The sequence below is a fragment of the Megalops cyprinoides genome, chromosome 19 (genome assembly GCF_013368585.1).
Source record: "Megalops cyprinoides isolate fMegCyp1 chromosome 19, fMegCyp1.pri, whole genome shotgun sequence".
Taxonomy (NCBI): Eukaryota; Metazoa; Chordata; class Actinopteri; order Elopiformes; family Megalopidae; genus Megalops; species Megalops cyprinoides.
In genome coordinates this window covers 9,793,775-9,813,947 of record NC_050601.1, presented here as the reverse complement: position 1 = coordinate 9,813,947, position 20,173 = coordinate 9,793,775, and the positions used below count along the sequence as shown (strand labels likewise).

At 38.5% G+C, this 20,173-nt stretch overlaps 2 protein-coding genes across 6 annotated transcripts; one reads left to right on the top strand and one right to left on the bottom strand.

Annotated features, from left to right (window-relative positions):
* The first annotated feature begins 85 nt into the window (after positions 1-85).
* On the top strand, positions 86-6,888 carry LOC118794930 (protein rogdi homolog). Of its 2 annotated transcripts, none has more exons than XM_036553223.1 (11): positions 86-458; positions 1,327-1,398; positions 1,631-1,713; positions 2,061-2,115; positions 2,498-2,578; positions 3,057-3,152; positions 3,824-3,922; positions 4,032-4,145; positions 4,544-4,593; positions 5,084-5,210; positions 5,700-6,888. In XM_036553223.1, exons 1-11 carry the CDS (start codon positions 375-377, stop codon positions 5,739-5,741), a joined length of 903 nt encoding a protein of 300 aa, XP_036409116.1. In that variant the 5' UTR covers positions 86-374; the 3' UTR covers positions 5,742-6,888. The 2 variants fall into 2 exon arrangements, with proteins under 2 accessions (XP_036409116.1, XP_036409115.1); XM_036553222.1 differs by having other exon boundaries at positions 1,607-1,713.
* A 1,727-nt stretch (positions 6,889-8,615) lies between these two features.
* smim22 (small integral membrane protein 22) lies at positions 8,616-12,576 on the bottom strand. 4 transcript variants are annotated; one of them, XM_036553420.1, is made up of 4 exons: positions 12,460-12,576; positions 10,607-10,764; positions 9,126-9,199; positions 8,616-8,825 (listed from the first exon to the last, which is right to left on the bottom strand). In XM_036553420.1, the coding sequence occupies exons 2-4, from the start codon at positions 10,740-10,742 to the stop codon at positions 8,778-8,780; spliced, it is 258 nt and encodes an 85-aa protein (XP_036409313.1). In that variant the 5' UTR covers positions 10,743-10,764; positions 12,460-12,576; the 3' UTR covers positions 8,616-8,777. The 4 variants fall into 4 exon arrangements, with proteins under 4 accessions (XP_036409313.1, XP_036409315.1, XP_036409312.1 ...); XM_036553422.1 differs by having other exon boundaries at positions 10,607-10,760; XM_036553419.1 differs by having other exon boundaries at positions 12,470-12,576.
* Between the last annotated feature and the right edge of the window lie 7,597 nt (positions 12,577-20,173).

The following is a 20,173-nucleotide window of genomic DNA, read 5'->3' as shown; positions in this document are numbered from 1 at the left end:
TGACCTCTACCCCAAATCGTAGTTTATTTCAAAATCCTTAAGCAAGCTCCTTCCCGAAAAATGTCATATCCGTTCGACATGCAGTTGAGAAATTATGGTGAACATACAACTACGAAGCGCACTCCGGTTTGACTACTATACACTTTTTTTTTGGAAAATTGAAATAAGAAAATTTTACCACATACCTAGGCATTAGCTAGGTAGTTGGAGAATACCTAGTAGACTAACAATTTTGTCGGTGCGAACACAGAGACGCAGGCACATTACAGAACGACGCAACCCGGAAGTAAGGTTCCAAAGGAGGAGTAAAGCAATGACAACAAAAAGCATAACTGGTTAAAGTAACTGGCTGAGACTACGAGAGCGCAGTGTTCATGGCATCGCTGGCGTCGCAGAGGCTAATGTTATCAGACTTATCTAAGATGTCAGCGGCAAGTCAAGCCGAAAAAAGCGTTTTGGTAAGAGAAGTTCAGTTCAACTGAATTGCTAATGACATTGTGATTTGTTGTTGCAGGAAAATTCGCTATTACCTGTTTGGGAAGCAAGTTGTCACTTTCGTGATTGTTGAGCCAAAATTGCATTTCTCAGCACTGCTGGCGTTAGCTAGAATCTCGTTATAGCTGGATATAGCTACTTGTCATTTACGCGCATTATCAGTTACATTAGCTGGCTTGCTGGCTTGTTAGCTTGGTGTTTGGCAGTCATGGCATGGTTTGCATGTCACGGCGTTAAATAGCAAAACTGACAAATGACACCCGTACTGGGTACCCGTCCTGTTGTGCACCGTGTCAGAAACGTCAAACCTAACTTGCCCGTATCAAATTTGACTGGTGATGGCAAAAAGATTCAAAAGGTACTGTAGCACAGCTAGCTAACTGCCTGAGACTACAACACGCTGTTTCTTCTTACAATATAGCAAACTTAGTTAACGTTAACAAGCTGTTGGTTTAATACCATGCAGAACAATCATTGGATTCTTCGCTAACTTGCAAGTTAGCGGCTTTTCTACGTTCTTTGTTGTATATCAATCTGCCAAGTCATAAGCTGGCTAGTTAATTCCGAGGGGCCTTTTGCGGTCACTCTCACTCAAACATGTTAGCAATGTAGACAATAACACAGGTACGCTGTTTAATTGTTGTAGTGAGAAAGTATTTCAATTCCTAATAATTTGCCTCTCAGAAAGTACCTGTTATAGTACTTAGACCACGCGGTCTTTCATTCATGAAATGATCTGACATGATGAAGCATGCAAATGATCTAATTAATTTGCTTGAGAAAATGTAACTTACTCAGAAACACTAGCATTGTGATTGCCTTCCATTGCAGGAGGAGGAGTTCAAATGGTTGTTGAAAGAAGAGGTGCATGCCGTCCTCAGGCAACTACAAGATATTTTGAAGGTATTATTATTATTATTATTATTATTATTACTACTATTACTACTACTACTGCTACTTATAAATTTATGGAAATCAGCTATAAGCAGTGGCAAACAGCTTTTGGTCTGCAATGAAGCAAAACATTAGAATTGTATTTTATTTATTCATTTGTTTTGGTTTTTTTTGTTGTTTTGCCATTCCTGTGATGCATGGATTTGTTGCACGAAAGCAATATTCCTGTGTTCCCACACAGGAGGCATCACGACACTTTTCTACACCTGTACCTGGTCTGGAAAGCCAAATTAAGCAAGAAAATTTCATTCTGGGCAACTCAACGTAAGAAAACTTTCAATAATCCACCAGTAAGGATGGATTGATTCAATATGGGCCATGCTATACTAAATCCAATACATTACTTATACTAAACTGTCTGCATTTTCTGTTGCTCAGCATTGGGAAGCTGACCTATTAAGCAAATAAATAAAATATAAACAGCAATGCGCCTCAATATATGCAGCAGAACAGCTCATTCTGAGTAAAACATTGTTTTTATATTAAATTGCATTTTACATGTTTTAGTATGTGTAGATGGCTCCAGAGGCAGACTGTAATGCATAAGTAAATGGCTCTGGATGAATTTTAATAGTTAGTCATCATCTTTCCTCATGCCATTTTTTTTTCAGCATGGACCAGGTGAAGGGAGTGCTGACTCTACAGGGGGAAGCTCTTACCCAGGCTGTAAGTGTGCTGCTAGATTTTTTGTTTTGTGGGTACAGACATATCAGTAGTCTATAGGACAGTTATTTATCATGCCTATCTGATAGGAATGTATTTGTAAGCTTTCTGGCAAAAGGACTTAATGTTTGAAAAAGAACACCAGGGAATATCTGTAGTTGTACCAAGCATGCACCATGCCAGTGGTCCCCATAAAAATCAGTATATCCAACCAGGCATTTTCCCTGGGGTTTACCACTTTAACCTACTTACTTCGTAGATTAACCCTAGGCATATTTTAAGCTGTGTTGGTTTCTGTCCGTTAACATTTTTTCATTACTCCATGTAACAGGTTGCATCCCAGGACATTTTTAATATATTTTAATCTCCTCCTTTTGTCTTGTAGGACATTAATATAAAAACGGCTAAAAGTAATCAAATTGTGCGCTTTTCATTTCGGGAAGACAAACAATGGAACATGCAACAGGTACTACTTGATTATTGTTTTGATTTTATTTGAGTTCCTAGTTGTGGAGCAATGTTCATTAGACTGCTGAATTCTGCATGAAGTTACTTTATATGAATATTATAACCGAATGGACTTAATGAGGTATTATTGACTGGTTCTGTGTAGACACAATAACAAGACATTGTTGGTATCCTAGCAACTGTACAGAGCTTGTACAACACAGGTCAAAGGACACCTGAGCCAGATTTCCACACTGTTATATGGATGGGCAGTAAAAAAGCTGTGAATCCTCCACTCTGACACCAAGACGGAATAGCTCCTTTATGACTTTTTTCAATTTTGTATACAATACTGGACATTCAGGTTCTCGGAGGTGGAGAGGGGGGAGTACCTGCATGAATGTAAAAAAAAAAAAAAAAAAGTAAGATATTTTGCTCTGGATGTGCTGTTCAATGTATGAACAGCATCAGTTGATTCAAGATGATGTTGCCTCCAGATACAGGATGCCAAGAACCATGTGAACCAGGCTCTTCAATTGCTTAATAGCCGGAATGAGATGTACACCTTTAAAACAGGAGCTGAAGTCAACAAGGTTTGTTACCGCATGGGGACAGCTTACATATGTGGTTATTGGACATGTCCACATAAGTAATGGGTTAGTCAGCCCTCTGCACACTTCATTACACATTACACTTCATTGCATGGTATTTGTCAGGACATGCTGTTCTTACAGACCCGCCACAGTGTTAAAAACGGATGGAATGAGCTCACCCTCTGTGGGGCCTGCTACCGAATGTTGATCTCTAGTGTGCAGCATTCAGGCCTTAGTTAGCTTTTGTATTTATCTGTAGGACATTGAGAAATTATTAAAATTCTCTCTGAAGCCTAGGGACTATAAAAAAATAAATAAGACATATTCTTGACCATGCTTCTTGACTGAGTGTCAGCCCAGAATTACGCTGTTTAAATGCAATCTGACTAAATCCTCTGACTAAATATTACTTTAAAAATGTTTAGACTGTCATCGCAAAAGAGGCAAATCGCTGATCTTTGCCGATGGGCCGAGCTCTTAGCTGTCACATTTCTTTCTAAAACCGTGTAGGTGTGCTGTTTATTTTTCTTTCCTGTGCACCCTGTGCTTGTGGTTAACATTCCGTGAGCTAGCTCCTGTTTGTTAATTGTGAAATTAATGGTAATAGTCACTTGTCACCGACTGCTCGCAGCCGTGGATTTCAGGCTAATGAGTGTCTTCCTGTGACGCAGCTAATGGACGCAGTAATGCTGCAGTTAACACGCGCTCGCAATCGCCTCACCACGCCTGCCACGGCAACACTTTCCGAGCTGGCTTCCAGCAGCCTGATGGTAAGACTGTCTGTCACATGCCAAAATGATCACGTGTCTCCCAAAAGTCCAAGCCCAAGCCTCTCACCTGCGGCCCTCTTTGGCCTCTCTGCCCTCTCTGTCCCTCCAGAATATGTTCACGCCCCCACTGCCAGGAGACATGATGGTGAACTTCTACATCAACCTCAGCAGGCTGTGTCTGACTGTGTATCAGCTGCATGTCCTGCAGCCAAACACCACCAAGGTAGCAGGTTTAATTCCCCATATCCTGTAGAACGCCTCCACATAAATTAACTAGGCATATATTGTGGTAGGGAGTTAGATCTTTAGTGTTTTTGGCATTTATGAAAATGTAAGAGTCAAAATGTGGTAAAATATGAAGTGCAACATGTAAGGAATGCACATTTTCTGTTGAAATCTATACCTCTTTTTACAAAGTACATCAGTTTCCATTTTCTGAAATGTGATTTTAGGATATTTTGTAGATCATACTTTGTCACAGGAAAATCATTTCCCATCGTAGTCTTAGCACAAAAAGATGAGATTTTGCAAGACTTTTTGAAATTCACCACAACTTAATTTCACATCTTCTTTTAATTTTGATAGCAAACATTATCTCATATCTTTTTGCTTAATATACAGAATTTTAAACCTGCTGGGAGTTCAGTGTTGCATAATCCTGGAGCAATGTTGTAAGTATCCCATACATAAACGATTTAATTGTTTTGAACTTTTTCATTCATATCCAGTATTATAGGAAGTATCAGGTTTGTGTATACAATAGATACACACACACATACACAGATGCTACTATGATACCAAAATAAATTTGGCAAATGGTTGTTAGGGTGTTGTGGTACATTTTGCAGGGATGTATTAAGGTTATATATATTGTGCCTGCCTAATAACAAAAATACATACTGGATGAATACAGACATTTTTATTTGGGGAAAAAAAGATTATTTTTTATCCAGTGACTAAGGTAGCTGTTATGGTAATACAGTAACAAGAATCAAAAATTAGTCATGAATTTCATTTTCAGAATAACTTTTTTTTCAGTGATGTTAATCATGGACATGTCTTGACAAACAGGCCCACCAGCACGATTGTTATGCAGTATTTAGTGATGCACACGCACTTATCACTGGTTGTGCAGTAACTGTGTCTTCCTGTCTATCTCAGTGAAATGAATGGCACGAAGTTCGAGGTCAATCACGTGCACAAAGTGGAGTGTGTGGTTCCCTGGCTCAACGACACCCTGGTCTTTTTCACCATCTCGTTGCAGCTCTGTCAGCAGCTGAAAGATAAGGTAGGTGGGGTCTATCACATTGAGGAACAACAGCTACACTCTCTCAGCTCCCTGATCAGTGAGGCAGACTTGCATTTGCTTCTGAGTCATTAATCCATTGCAAACAGGGTCCAACTCTCCTCCTTTTGATGAGGCTAAACGCACAACGATCATATTCAATGGACGTGCCTGTCTGTTTGACATAATAGAGGTCACTCACATTTACTGGCAGAGCTATGATTGGCTTGTCACTGCCTGCCAGCAGCTGGATTACTGCTAATTACCTTGATACACCTTTTTGCCATGACACAGATTCAGTTATTCAAAGCATCTTATACATCGACATAGCAATAGAAACTATACTCAGCTGATTTGGAGTAAGTAGCTGGGTATTCTTACTTTATGTGAATAAGTAACTTGCATGCAGTTCTGTTTAGAACTATTAATGATTAAACCCTGTGTGCTTGCAGCAGATGAAAGATATTACTCTTTCGGCTGTCTTCTTTTCAGATTTCAATCTTCTCTAGTTACTGGAACTACAGACCTTTCTAGTCAGCAGACCTGCAGCATCTGAGAATCAAGGAAGTAACCAGAGTACCATAACAATATTATTTTCTCCAGTATTATTGGTTGAAATTATGTTGCTAATTAATCAAAAATACATCATCAGGGTAGGCTGCTTAAAATACTAACATAATTTACTCATTTGAAGCCTAGTTAAGCTGTTCAAATGCATGTCTTCTTAGAACTTTTTATGTGAATTGCTTGTTGCACTGTTTCAATATGCTGAATACTTGCACTCATTCTTTAATGATATTTTTGGTTTAATTCTCTCAACATTCAGAAATGAAGGTAGCCGTTTCAGAAGATACAGATAATGATATTTCCGTTTTCACTTTCCAATATAAGTCACTTTAAGCAGTGAACTGTTGTTGATTGTAATGGGCAAGTGAGCTTCAGATCATAAAGTAATGTGTTTAATATGCACCAAATGAAAGAATAGACTTGAAAGAATAGGTTGCCTGACCTGAGGACGTCCCATGTACTAAAATTCATGGTAAAATATACTTTTTGCCATAAGATTTTTCCCATGGATAAACTGCACAAGGACCATATTAACACCTGAGTGATTGAACGAAAACTTAATATTGCAGGACCATTCTTATTATGAATACTTTAAGGTGTAGGTTGGCAGATGTGTCATCAACTGGAGTAGACTCTGTTCTGAAGCTTACATAATGCTTTATAACTGATCTTACACTGGTGTAGTTTGTGCTTATGTTTCATTTTATAAACATGTTAAATCCATTTTCACCAGATGTCTTCTTTGAGCAACATTCCATGATCAAAGGGTTAAGTGTATTTTACCACCATACAGCTATAGTGGGAGCATATTTAAGTGGATTATCAGTAAAAATGTTACTGATTGTTGTGTCCCATGGCCAGTAATGTAGAGTACCGAGAGTCGTAGAGTCTTTTTTTGTCAATAATCAACCATTTTAGTGATCAGCCCATGTTGCGTGTCAGTGTGTGTGTGTATTTATTCAAATTTGATTTTATGTTTGACTTATGTTTTGCCTCACCATTACCCATTGAAATTTGAAAATTCATTCCCTAGAAAAACTATGGCCAGAAATGAGAGAACAGGTTATGTATTATGAAATGCATTAACAAAATACCTGTGGACCATATAATGTATGTGCAATAAAAAACTGAACAAGAATCACTGGCAGACCAGAGTATTCTGTAACACAATGGCTTTTTTGTTTTACTTTATTCTACTTTAAATTTGTAAGTAAGTAAGAAGTAAGAAATAAGTAAGTAATAAGTAAGAAAATATGTACCAGATTGTCATGGCAATATCTCTGGCCATATTTCCTTAAATCTTTTGCTTGGCCATCTGGAATAAACAGACAAAGGCAGAAAAGAATTGCACAAACCGGGGAAGGTGTAAGGACGGTCAGATCGACCTGTGAAATCAATAATTCACGGTTCATGCGCAGTTGCACCGCTGACCAACTGGCCATTAATAATGTTTCTGTTTTTACTCATATCAGAGGGTTGTTTTCACAACAGACATGGCAGGTTCCCCCTCCCTTCCCTGTCGAAGACTGACTGCAGTATATTCACTGCTTTTGTGGAGTCCTTCCTAAGACTCATAAAGGCAGCAGTTTGTGTATATAAAGTGCTCAGAAACCTGAACACCTGACAAACTCATGATGGTGGCCAAATAACCCTCAGAGCAAGAGGGATTGGCAGCATGCACTTAAATGATCATGATCACTGGCTCAGACTCAACTGCGGATGGCAGTCTTGGGTCATTATACCAAAGATGCACCTAACTGATTTATGTTTTGCTACAGAAAGCTATATTCTCGTTAGTAAGATTATGACTGAAATAAAGCACATCCAAAGGAACTGTTTGCCAAATATATTGCTTTGCCAGACAATTATTGGAAGTTAATTCACTTTACATTTGTCAGTTTTATATTTCATTTCGGGAGGTAAGCCTGGAAATGTATAGTACAGCCTGTAGGGTGTTCTCAACTATGCACTGTGCAGAGTGAAGTCCACCAAAGCCTTGTGTATACCTGGCTAGACTCCTTTTTCTAGCCTCATTCATGATTTATGGGATCACACTGATACAGTACAAGCAAGCCTGTTTGCTGTTTCCTTGCGTTCCTTTTCTCCCAAGTATGGCCACACATGCGGGCACACACAACATACACACACACACACAACACACAACACACAACACACAACACACACACACACTTTCTAAGTCCAAGAGAAAAGACTATGCTCTTTAATGAAAATTATGCTCAGATTTATTCGAAAAGAAAATAGATATTTATTGTTTATTTATTACAATTATTACAAATCATTATGTTAAATTTATGATTATTTATAACTTTTACCAGTTCTCTGTTGATGAAGATGTTTGTATAATGTGTTCATTATTCAGACATACTCTTTTTGCAGGGTTACAAGTAAAACAAAGTAAAATAAAAATATGCAGTATATTCATAAAAGTGCAAGATTGGAAATACAAAAGTGAAATATACTGGCTAATCAAACATCCTGTGATTAGCGGATGATTCATTACAAGGAACCCGGTATATATTATGATGCTTGCTGGGTTTTTGCCACTCCACTGCTGCCCTAACTAACGCCATCAGCTGCAGACAGCATCTGTTCTCACTCCATAGCATCATTCAAGCAAACAAAAAGCTCAGAGTGTAGCCTTTTCCATTAGATGTGTAATGGTCACACAAAAAGCAATTTTCTAGTGAAACAGAGTAAATTAACAGAGCAAGTGGCTTTTCTTCCACTGCTAAAAGGAAGTGAATTAAAGAGCTTTAAAATCAAACAATATCTTAAACAAGACCTAAAAAATCAGTACCTCAACCATCAATATGGCACAATGGTAATGGCAAGTACATACATTCAAACACCTCAGTTCTAAGATGTGAAATCATAAGATGAGTTCAATTTGATGTGCAATGTATTGTGTAGTGTCTTTTCTTCATTTCTTCTTTTTAAATGATTCAGGTCATGGTATTTTACAGTTCTCATACCCTGTAGCCTCTAAGGTTGCATTGCCAAATTGTCAATGCCCACTTTGTGCCTGCGAGGCTGTGGAGGAAGACCATAAAAATTAGGTGAACACAAAAATTAGTATATGTGTCAAGATATATCATACCTGTAACATGCTAACAATGAACAAAATGATTCACAGTTATGCTTTAATTAATGTTCACGGTAGAAATCAAGATGAAAAACACTGCATCTGTAGTTTTTCTCCCCGAGCAATACATATCATGGGACTTGAACACAAGGGAGTAGAAATTTCTTTACCACAGCATCTTAGGTAACCTTAGTCTTACAAAGAACATACTTAATGAAAATGTTCTTATGCTGAATTGTACAGCTTACCTTCTCTGATGCATCACAGCAGCAACAACAGCAACAGCGAATGAGAACCAGGAGAACAAGCAACAGAACCATGCCTTAAAGACACAAAATGGAATCATTTAATAAACAGTTGGGAGGAGAGCACCATGTAGGGACATACCAGCAGGATTAAGTGACCATTCTCTGGTAAAGTTCAGAGGTACAGTGAGAGAGTAGTACTTGAGTCAAATAGACCATTCTGCAGAACTAGGTAAGATCTTACACCAAGTGTCATTTAACAGAAATTACTTTAGAACAATTTTATGTCTTCTGGTAATCCAGCATGAGAAAGGAATGGAAAGAAAAAAAAAACTCCATGAAAAGAGAGAGCACCATTATTTATCCTGTTATTTGTTTAAATTAGAGCTGCTGTTCATTTGAGACTTATTTATTCATTTATCCTTGAATTCAAAGTCTGGCTTATTGAAGTCTGGCTTATTCCCCGATGGGTGTTAGAGGTACTGCTGCTTGTGTGCTGGTTTTGGTCACTGGTGTGCTCTCTTGGGCTGTACCTCAATAAAACCGCCTTGCAGCCACCTGCTGTGGAGGCACACAGCCTCTCGATTGGACTTTTAATTAATTCTGGAACATGATGTTGGGCTGTGCTTAGAAAATGAAGCAGCTTAATTGAAAAGGAAAGACCATTAGAGTGTTCTGCAGCAGATCTCGAAACAAGCCAGAGGGACCCAATCAAAGGAGGGAGACATTCATTAGACAATGGCACAAGTCCAATATATGTATTCAAGCTATTTTTGTCATCTTGTCCCTGTATGCCCTTTTGTAATCAGACCCTTTAATCAGGACTTGAGATTGTCAGTGATGATCAAAGATATGGTCTTATGAGTAGGTCTATATAGTCTTATCCCTACCAAACCCTTCTGTGTGGACAGTAAAAGTGTAACTGTCTGAGAAATTTCTACAAAGCCAGATTCCCATCTCTTCTAAGTGATACCTCTGTATAAATCAGTTCGTCATGGAAAGATGAATCCTTCACCACTTATCATTAAAAAACAACCAAACCAAACATGCAACATAACATAGCTGTTATGGGGATCTGTGCAATCTTTCTGATCTGTGCAATTTTTGTGCAATGTAGATATCTCTGGGTGTTTTTACTTGTGTTCTACCATTTTTACTTTTTACATAGTCTTACTTTTAAATTATTTTTATAGATTATTTTACTAGCTTTTTTATTGATCTTTTGCACTGTTGAGGGTTGCACTCAAATTTCGTTGCACATGTTACAATGACAATAAAGAAATTCTGATTCTGATTCTGTTGCGCCTATTTCTTCAGACAGCTCAGACTGAGCCCTGCAATGGTCCTTGAGGCAGCTAGAATTCGATTTCCTCAACCAACAACACCCTCCCCCCACCCACACCCCCCAAAAACATCCTCAGAGATATGCCAGGGTGATGTGACAAATGAAAGCTTGGCTTGGCCACTCGACTGCCTCTTCCTACCGATGAAGATGAAGAAAACGGCGAAGGAGGCAATGTCCCAGTCAGACTGAAAGAGCTGTTTCGACTCCAGCCTTGTAAGAACATCGTTGAATTGGGTCTGTAGTTCCTGCTGAATGTTCCTCCCCTCCATGGTCATATCTAACCGCAACAAATACTGGCTGGAAGCAAAGACAGTGATTAGTGTCATTCAAAGGTACAGCAACCTGACCATGAGAGTGGGTACACTCGAAAATAGGGGTGTAAACCATTGGCTTAACAACGTGATACAATGTTGATACCTAAGCAACAATACAATATATCAGAGTATATCTAAGAATTTACTCTGATGCCACGTGATACATTTTGTACAATATGATTCAACATAACCTTCATTCATTATGTATCATTGAAATAATGCCTAATAAAAAGTTCAAAGATAACTACAATTGTTGCAAGTGCTCTAGTTTCATCAAAACTGCTGCATTTATATGAATAAAAAAATGATATGGATTCTCATGTGCAATATCAATTGATACAGCTGTATCCTTACTTTTGTATGATGCTTCAACAGAAATCCATATGAATCGATTCATCATTACACCCCTACTGGACAACCCCTTGTAGGTTATTATGATATCCAACCAACTGAAAACAGTGCAGTGCATGGATACGTCATGCAGCTTGTGGTGGCATTGAATTTCACCTACAAAAAGCATGTTGCCAGTCCAGAGTTCAATTATTTATTTCCTGGACTAGAAAAAAAAAAAAAAAAAAACACTTCCGTGAAGGGTGTCATATACCATACATGGCTAGTTATGGGATAAAATCTGTGTTGTACTCTGCCTTATGTCATACTGGATAAAAGAATCTGGCAAATGAATACATGTAAATGAAAGATTACCAATATGCCCCCCCCCCTCCCCCCGGTTCATTTTCTTAAGCTTTTTCAAAAATCAATATTGTAAAAATGATTCATGTCTGGTTATGACATGTTTTGTTAAATGCTGGCTAAATCTACACTTATGAGCACCTTCTTCAGTTGACGCAGACAGTTCTGCCATAAGTGCTTATCCTGCTCTAGTTTCCTTTCACTTACAATGACTGTAGTTAGGTGAGCTCATCCTGATCCTGGATCATTTGTAGGAGGTAACAAGCAGAGACAGTAAGTAAACAGACGCAAGATCGTCTGAAATCACTGCTGCCCAGTTATTGTCGAGGACTTCTGGCGACGATCTCCATTACCCAATTTGCCCCCCCCCCTCAACAAGTTGAAATTCACAACTTTTAGAGATACGTATATAAACGATGCTATTTCACAACAAAATAGTAAAAACTTCCCCAGCAGCAGCTATCCGTAAAATGCGGAACTTGTGTAAGCAAACGCAATATTCATCTTGTGATGTATTAGGATGGATTCATTCGTGGAATATTTCTCGAACATTTCTCAGTTTTAGCACTCACATGAATAAAAATGTAATTAATAGTACTAGAAGTATTAGAAGTCTCTGTGTTGATTAATTTCGTCATGCGCTATTATGACAACTCCATAGCTCTACAAGTTCCGTATTTTCTGACGGGTAGCTCAATTTAACTGAAGTGAATGTTCGATTTCAAAATGTGGGAAATTAAATTTCAAATCTCGATGCTGAGCTAAAACGAAAAGGCAAAATATAAAACTGCTTCAAAACATATAGCAAACTTTAGTTGGTTTATTTCATAAGTGAAATGAATTATAAATTAGCACCTGTAGCTAACCGCATTATCTCAGCACTCCGAAACCTTTGTTTAGTAGTTAACACACCCGAAGAAAGTTTTCTTTCCATCGTTACACTGGTATGATGTTACATTTTACATTTTAGAATAAATTTACTCACTTTCACTTACCCGTGATACACTCGTTTCCTTTTGGTGTTTTCCGGTATAGGTCTAAGAAACACCTGACCGAGAAGCACAGTTGCCTGGCGTACGAATGGAGTCACAGGTGTGCTGAAATGGAGATACACTTCCTGTAGGTAAGGAAGACTTCACCTTCACGTCGGCAGCTCTTCATCGAAGAAGATCGCCAACCCGCCCTCTAAAAGTTGCTTATAATCGACAAGAAATCGGTGGAGGTAGGCCAGGCAGCTATGCAGATAAAAATGTTTCTTATGTATGCTAATGCATGAATCTTGCATTTCTGGTCACTCGGAAAGGACGTACATTACATACTAAAACAGTCCATTCCTCAGTGGAATATGCTTGTTGGGTCAGTAGCAGACGTTTCATATGCAGAATACTTTGTGTAACAAACTTGTTCAGAGCTCTGCGTGATACTGCCTGCCAAACGTAGTGATGGCAACTGTTCTTTTTTCGCCTTCTTCTTGCTGAATAAATATAATGTGAAAGGTGTAGATAGTGCTCAGAAGTGTGGAGATTTTGGTTATCAAATGGCACAGGGGAAATTACAGAGAGCAATTAGGTGCTGTAAGTGCAGACAACAGGGCAAAATGCTTGCAAAATGAAAAGGTAGGCTTATGGAGACGTATTTGTAACACAGGTATAAATACAAAAATATTGTCTTCCACATGAAGGTATTTTTAAACATTTCAGGGTTCAAGACATTGCCATGACCATATTGAGGTTTTACTTTGCTCAGTTGCTATATTTTGATGTTGAAGGGATGTTCTTCTTGTGCAAGAAAGGGAAAATATATATATATACATACAATATATGTATATTGTATTTATATATAAATGACATTGTGATTAGAGTAAAACCGGGACTGAACTATGAAACAGATTATTTTTTTAAAAACACCCTAGCAATGTCACATGTGGCTAGTGCTGTGCTGCTGTCTTGGCTCTTGGCATGTGTGTGAATCACTGACAGTGCTTTCCTTGTGTTGTATTGTGGGTGCAATGTTATGTACAGAAATGAATGGAGATATTTAAGTTACTCATTATTAGCGCTGATATAGAGACATTTGGGCTTATCTGTCTGTGGAAAAAAAACAGACTTGGTGATAGGGCTTGGAGTGATTGATTAATACGCACAGGCATCCAAATGAGATTTTAATACATTTTCGTCTTTCAGCAAATGGTCGACCCAGGGCTAAAAGTTCTTTTAAATATTTATTTATTTATTTATTTTTTAGAAAGCTGTGTGCAAATGCTTATAGCATCATGCTAGAACTAAATGGCAAAAATGATTTTTAAGCCACCTTTGAACTAATAAGACAGAAATGCTTGTGCTTTTCTGTGGCTGAAAGGGTTAGTTGAATCTAATGGTGTTTGTCTGCAGCATGAATACAATTAACACAATGTGCACATATTGAGCGAGTGGTACAGTGAAGTGTGCAGGGTGTGGGTGGATGTATACATCTCAGTAATACTTTTATTACCTGGTATTCTCAATGTTAACCTTGGCCGCATATCTCAATTATTTCTGTGTATAGAAATTTTTCAAAGGAGAGATTCTGCTGATTCAAATGCCAAATAATGGATGATATACAGCAGAGGAATATGTGTTCAATGCTCAAATTTTTATTTAAATAATGGAAATTAATTAGATGGGTTATTGCATAAGTCTGGCTGTACATATAATATTGTTCAGTTCATAAAGAAAATAGTTCCATTTGTCCATCATCTTTAATTTGAAGTAGGCAGGAGCACATAGACAATGAGCGTTAAATTATTAGTGTGGTTTACAGTCCCTATGGTTACAGTTCCTATGGTGTGCAACCATTTTACATAACCTTTCATGGAAATATGTGTTCTGTCTGCAAGTGCTGTTACTTTCAGAGATGACGTCTCAAAGGTTTTCCATGTTGTTTAGATAGATGGCAAAATGAATTTCAGATGACACTTTATCTCTCGTCTACCCAGAGGTGAGCTGCCAAAAGTAAAAACTGGCTGAAAGAATGACGTAAGCGTGCAAAATTCCAGGTTATAGTTATTAGAGTATGCAGTATCATTACCTTTAAAAGGCTATGAGGATGTGATGTGATAGCAGCAACAACAGTGAAAGAAAGTAAACAGGTGCTGGAAATAGTGGAGAGTCCTCTGCCTCTGTTTACCACACAAGCACAGGTCAGTGTTCACCAGTTCAATTTTTAGAAATTCAACAGCTTTGTTTTTAAAGCATTTAACAGCTTTCATCACGTTATAGTGGTGCCAGCAAAACGTGAGACAAACTGGTAGCAGGCCTAAGTGTTATAATACTGTTTTCTACCTTAGTATAAACCACCTCATTGTTACTCAGCAGCTAACTCAAATAATGGGACTAACGTTGTTTGGACCAGGTCCCAAAAGTTAAATGTTCAATAGTTGACCTTCTTTAACAGTGGCAAAAGAAAGAACACATGATTGTTTCATAACTTCTTAACCCCCTACAAGGAAAGCCCTGCTTGAAGGGTTTAAAAGTTTTGCAAATATTTACTTACCAAATATACAAATTGTGTTAAAATAATTATCTTGTAAATATGAATATAACGGGGTCAGATTTTGACATTTTATATTTTGTAAACATTACTTCACACACACCTAAAAGGCACTGTTTCAAATAAGTGCTACTCAATGTTTGCTCTGTGCTTTCAGGTAATTGGGCTGTTATGCTAATGCTGTTGGGGTAGTGATATTGCTGGTGGAGTTGTCTTAACGATGAATTGTATTAATTTATTTTAATCCCTTCAATATCGCAAGTGGAAAAATAACCTGTCAGAATTCTAGCGGAGTGTTATTAACTGCCAGCTGTGAAGTGCTGTACAATACCTTTTTTTTTTGGGGGGGGGGGGGGTTGTTGAATTGGAAATAGTCAGTCACCAGTCAAAGACAATGTGACTTGAATGCTACAGTTTGTGAACATAATTGAGATCAGGTATTGTGCATAGGGTGAGGACTGAGTGGTCGATAAATATTGGGTGACAACATTTGTTACCTGATTGTCTCTGCTATAGGTGACGGATTTCCAGTGATGCAGAAAGTCATGAGAGAGACAGGTCATGTGCTTCACTGAGAGCGTTTCCATACCAACTACATTGATCGAGTGTATTTTGCACATTCCTGGAACAAATCAAACTGATCATGACAGCCTTCCCTTTAAAGTTATCAAAAGGCGTCAGCAAAGCCCCGGGAGTGTTTTTGCTCTTTTTTATCTGTGAGTGTAGCCATTCTTTCAAGTAGGAAAAGCTGTCAGGTCAATAAAGAACAGATGATTATTTTTTTTAAAGATATGCATTGAGTAAAGCTGCGGAAATACAGCTTCAGTTTCCACTGGTAGGTGGGACCAGTAATAATGTGCTATTCTTGTGTACAAATTGATGATGACGTCACTGACCAACCATGGGAGGTTTCAAACAACTAAATACATACATGTACTCACTCACTTTTAGGACACTATTGCTATGCTAAACACTATTGCTATGCTAAAAAGCTAGTGAGTGTTTGAATACATTGCTTTGTACACCTAAGAAGGTGGGAAAGATGACATTCTGAGGTGTCCTACGCAATATGACCATGAAATGCAGCATTCCTTTGCCAACAGATGACTGGCAATGACAGGATCCTCTGTCTGATGAACCACCAATTGCTGCAGAGAAAAGAGTTGTAGCTCAGACTTGCCAAAAATTGAGTCTTTGAATCAAAGCAGGCATATGTGTAGAGTCCTCTGCAGTGGAGAGACGAGGGAACCCTGCTCACACATCCGACCCTAACACTGGCAGAATGAAGCCAATTTATCCTGTTGCTGTGGGCTCCTGGTCGTTGTTGACTGATGGCATGGTTATGCTATCAGTTTACTGTTTGCACTTAGTGGCAAAATATTCGATTTCAGTGGAAATGGCTATTATGCCTTTCCCCTTAGTTACCCTCTTAGTAACTGCATTGTGCAGTGAAAATTAACTGAGAAGATAATCATATTTTTTTATATGGTCTGGATTCAAAGAAATATTTTTGTTTGATCTTGTCCTATGCGTTTTCACTCCATGTTTCCTGTTTCTGTTACAGTGCAAAATGTACCTGTTTTTATAATTATATTATAAACGTGTCTTTTAAGTTACTAATCTTTTTGCATTTTCTGGAGGTCAGCTTGGTTCTACCAGCTCATCATTACCAGCTGTCCCTGCTCCACCCTATGCTGTGACTTACTTTATGAACAGTAAAGGTGTGTTCCTTAGCAATACTGTGCAATATTTAACATTCCCCGTTCAGAACTTCTCCAAGCTCACAGTAAGCAGGGCTTTTGCATGTGCAATACATTTCCTATATGTAGTCTATCATGCAATTTAGCAGTCAGCATACTGCCACATTAGGTGATGGAAAAAAGCAAGTCCTTGTGAGTGAGTGCGCTGTGGGAAGGGTGGTAGCAGAATTCCTGTCTCCTTCATTATTAAAGGTTTGATGTCTGTGTCCTTGCGTTGAATGCACACACAAGGCTGATTGTCAGAATGGAGGACGTCACTCTTTCACCCAGCGTTTCACTTGCTTGAGGCCACCGGAGCATTTGTGTTTATGTTTTACTTTAGTTTTCGAATGTGAGAGGGACGTGTGAAGAAGAGTCTCACTGAATAGCAGGCAGTGTGAATGCCTTCCACACCAACCTGTGTCAGTAATGTAATCTGTTTAGAAACTGTGCGGGGTTAAGGTCACTTCTCTGTTCGCACTGTATTGCTGACTTTCAAAGCTGTCTTGTGTGAATTGACGTAACAACAGAGACTCGCTTCTTCTCTGTGAGTCAGTTTAATGCCCCATCCCTTAAAGACCATGTTCATTGTCATCCTAACCAGTGGTGGTTTTCTAATTCCCTCCCTAATATATTCATTCCTAATATAAATCTTTAATTTAGTCCCTAAACAGTGACTTATTTCTCATGCCTTGCAACTCTGCCGTTTGACTGCAGTGACGCAGGTTTGAAATAAATGCGTTTGGCTCCAGGGGATGTGCGTTTGAAATGTGCCGTGTGCAGCAGGCTGATTTCTGTCATTAGTTTTGAGTGTCGGTCACAGTAGGCTTTCCTCAGCCTCACATGACTCCCCACCGATGTGTTTTTGTTCTCTTGTGGACTGTCTTGCATAAATGTACGGCACTGTTCTGATGGATGGGACTGCTGTAAAAAGAGTACAGTATTTTACATACAGTTCAGTCTGTCTCTGTAAATATATGTTCAAAGATGATTTATATTGTATTCATATTCTGCCCTGCCCAGTCCACAGTGAAATGAACCTGCTTAGCTCTAAGTAACTGAAACTAAATCAAAACTCTGTTTCCTTGACTGTCTTTTTGCTTGGCTTTTCTTACTCTACTCCATACTCATTATTGACTCCCTGCTGCTTGCATTACACTAAGAGTCCATGCACATTGCACTAATTTGTTAACCATCTGCATGCCATCAGTGTGTCTGTCTGTTATTTTGTTCCGTTGCTCCTACTCCTCCCTCTGTAAGTATATGCAACTTGCAGGCTCTTATCTGAGTCATTTTACAATCTCATCTTTGCCTAATTTCAGTAATTTTCCTCTGTAGCTCCCCTGTGATGGATCAAGCTGCCCACCAGTATGAGAACTGCACAGGGTCTTATTACCTTTTGTCATCCCATAAGAACATGACTCACTATATTCTGTACGTTGTGTGATAACAATTGCATTATGTCAACCAGGGTAAGAGACTGGAATCACAGGATTGGAATCACAGGATTGTAAAGTCTATCTCTTTGTACAGCATGATGTCCTACATGGAGATTGAATTTGTCCTGTGTTATTGTTTTCACTCATGCATAGAAGGGAGACTTGAACCACATTATCTTTGAACCGCTCTCTGGAAAATGTTAACCATATGGTCTCATCTTTTTGAAAGTTGTTCACTTGAAGTGGGCGTTTTTCTAATCACATGAAAATTCATGCAGTGGTCCACGGATCCAGGGGCTTGGAAGCAATCAGTGTTTTCGGAATAACTACTGTGGATTCTCTGCCTCGGAGCTGATTAGCAAAAGCAAGATGGTCCCTGCATGGGATTGTAATCCTCAGTATCACATTTTATCAGACTACTAAAACACACTTCTGTCTATGAAACAGTTTTGTGCTTTCAAAGGAAACAACTTCACTTTGCCATTTTACTGTGGTTAGTACATTATTTGTAATCCCTGTGGTGCAAAACAATAGCTCATTTGTTTCAGATGCATTTTCATGGAATCTTGCTCCAAGGAATTATTCCCTTATGTGCTATAAAAGAGCTGGCTGATCCCCTCTTAATAAATCTTATACCCTGCAACAGCTCCGGGAATTTATTATACAAGTTAGTATTTTAAACACAATGTTGCAGCAGATGGACTGGCTGTGCCAGGTGGGGCATTCTAAGTTAAAGAAACTTAAAGTGTCTTTCTGACTTTTGAAAAAGTTTACCTGGGTGTTAAAATGAATATAGATGGAAGAATGCCTAAAATGTCTTGTTGTAACTGCTTTGTTGCACAGTGACATAGTTCAGGGATGAACAGAAATGTGCACACTGTCCAACAGCAGGAAAAAGTGGTTTCTTTAGGGAGGGCCCAGTGCAATGATGAGAGTCGAGTCAGATATCGGATCAAATTAATATGTGAAACCATGAATAAATCTCTTCCACTCTTGCAAAATTACTTTAGTTTCATCCTAGATTCACAATTGTCTGAGCTGCTAAAATACAAACCTTTTGCAGGAAAACACTAGAAAGACTTAGGTAACATAGGCTGCTGAGACTATTCTACTCACTCATGTTACTTGTGGAATCCAAATGTCTTCATTAATCTTTAAACAAGAGTCAGTGAGAAGAGCAGAATTAGAGGTGTAGCAAAGTACTTTTATTTTACCATCATTGTATGGACAATATAAATGTAAATATACACTAGGATACTCGAGGAATACAATACCAGCATTGCAAACACTAGCAAAGCCTCCCCAAGCAACACATATTGCAGTACCATCAGCCTCCTTTTATGTAGATATTACCGTTAAATAATAAGACATCGCACATCCAGATGCAGACCAACCTGTTAATGTGAAGCAACAGCAATATGAGAACAGTGAGAAAGTCACAGCATGTGTTGCTTCAACAAATGCAAATGAACAATAATTTGTGTTGGCATTGCCATGGAGACATACATACACACGTTTATATTTCCCTCTGAACAAGGTTCTTCCTTTGCTTGATTTTAGGACAGACTTAGGGTGTTTTGTAATGCAAATATCAGACTCCATTTTCAGTCATGTACATGCATTTCACATCAGGCTTTGAATTTGTATGGAACTCATTTTTTCCCTTTAGTCTGAAGACAATGCATTTCAGTTGGTGGTTAGTTACACAGCTCATGTTTTTACAAGTCAAATGTGAGAGGGTGGTGCTTCATCTCAGTCAGAACAAGTACCCTTGATTATTTATTTAGCAGTTTTTTGACATTCACTATAGGCTTATGCTAGGAGGAAATCAATCCAATGCCCCCCAAATTCAGCTTCAGTTTATTTTATACTTAAATCACTATGGGCTTTTTTAAACTGAGTTGTCTGTCAGGACATACTGCTCTAACACATTAAGGTGTATTGACTTTGAACCTCCAATGTCAAGCCTTCAGATAAACAATAAGTCACTGTT

Coding starts and splice junctions, on each gene's coding strand:
- LOC118794930 (XM_036553222.1), top strand. CDS start 375: ATGGCATCGCTGGCGTCGCAGAGGCTAATGTTATCAGACTTATCTAAG. Junction 3,153..3,823: donor CAGGAGCTGAAGTCAACAAG/GTTTGTTACCGC, acceptor CCTGTGACGCAG/CTAATGGACGCAGTAATGCT. Junction 3,923..4,031: donor TGGCTTCCAGCAGCCTGATG/GTAAGACTGTCT, acceptor CTGTCCCTCCAG/AATATGTTCACGCCCCCACT.
- smim22 (XM_036553420.1), bottom strand. CDS start 10,742: ATGACCATGGAGGGGAGGAACATTCAGCAGGAACTACAGACCCAATTC. Junction 9,200..10,606: donor CGTTTTCTTCATCTTCATCG/GTAGGAAGAGGC, acceptor TGTGTCTTTAAG/GCATGGTTCTGTTGCTTGTT. Junction 8,826..9,125: donor GCTGTGATGCATCAGAGAAG/GTAAGCTGTACA, acceptor CTTCCTCCACAG/CCTCGCAGGCACAAAGTGGG.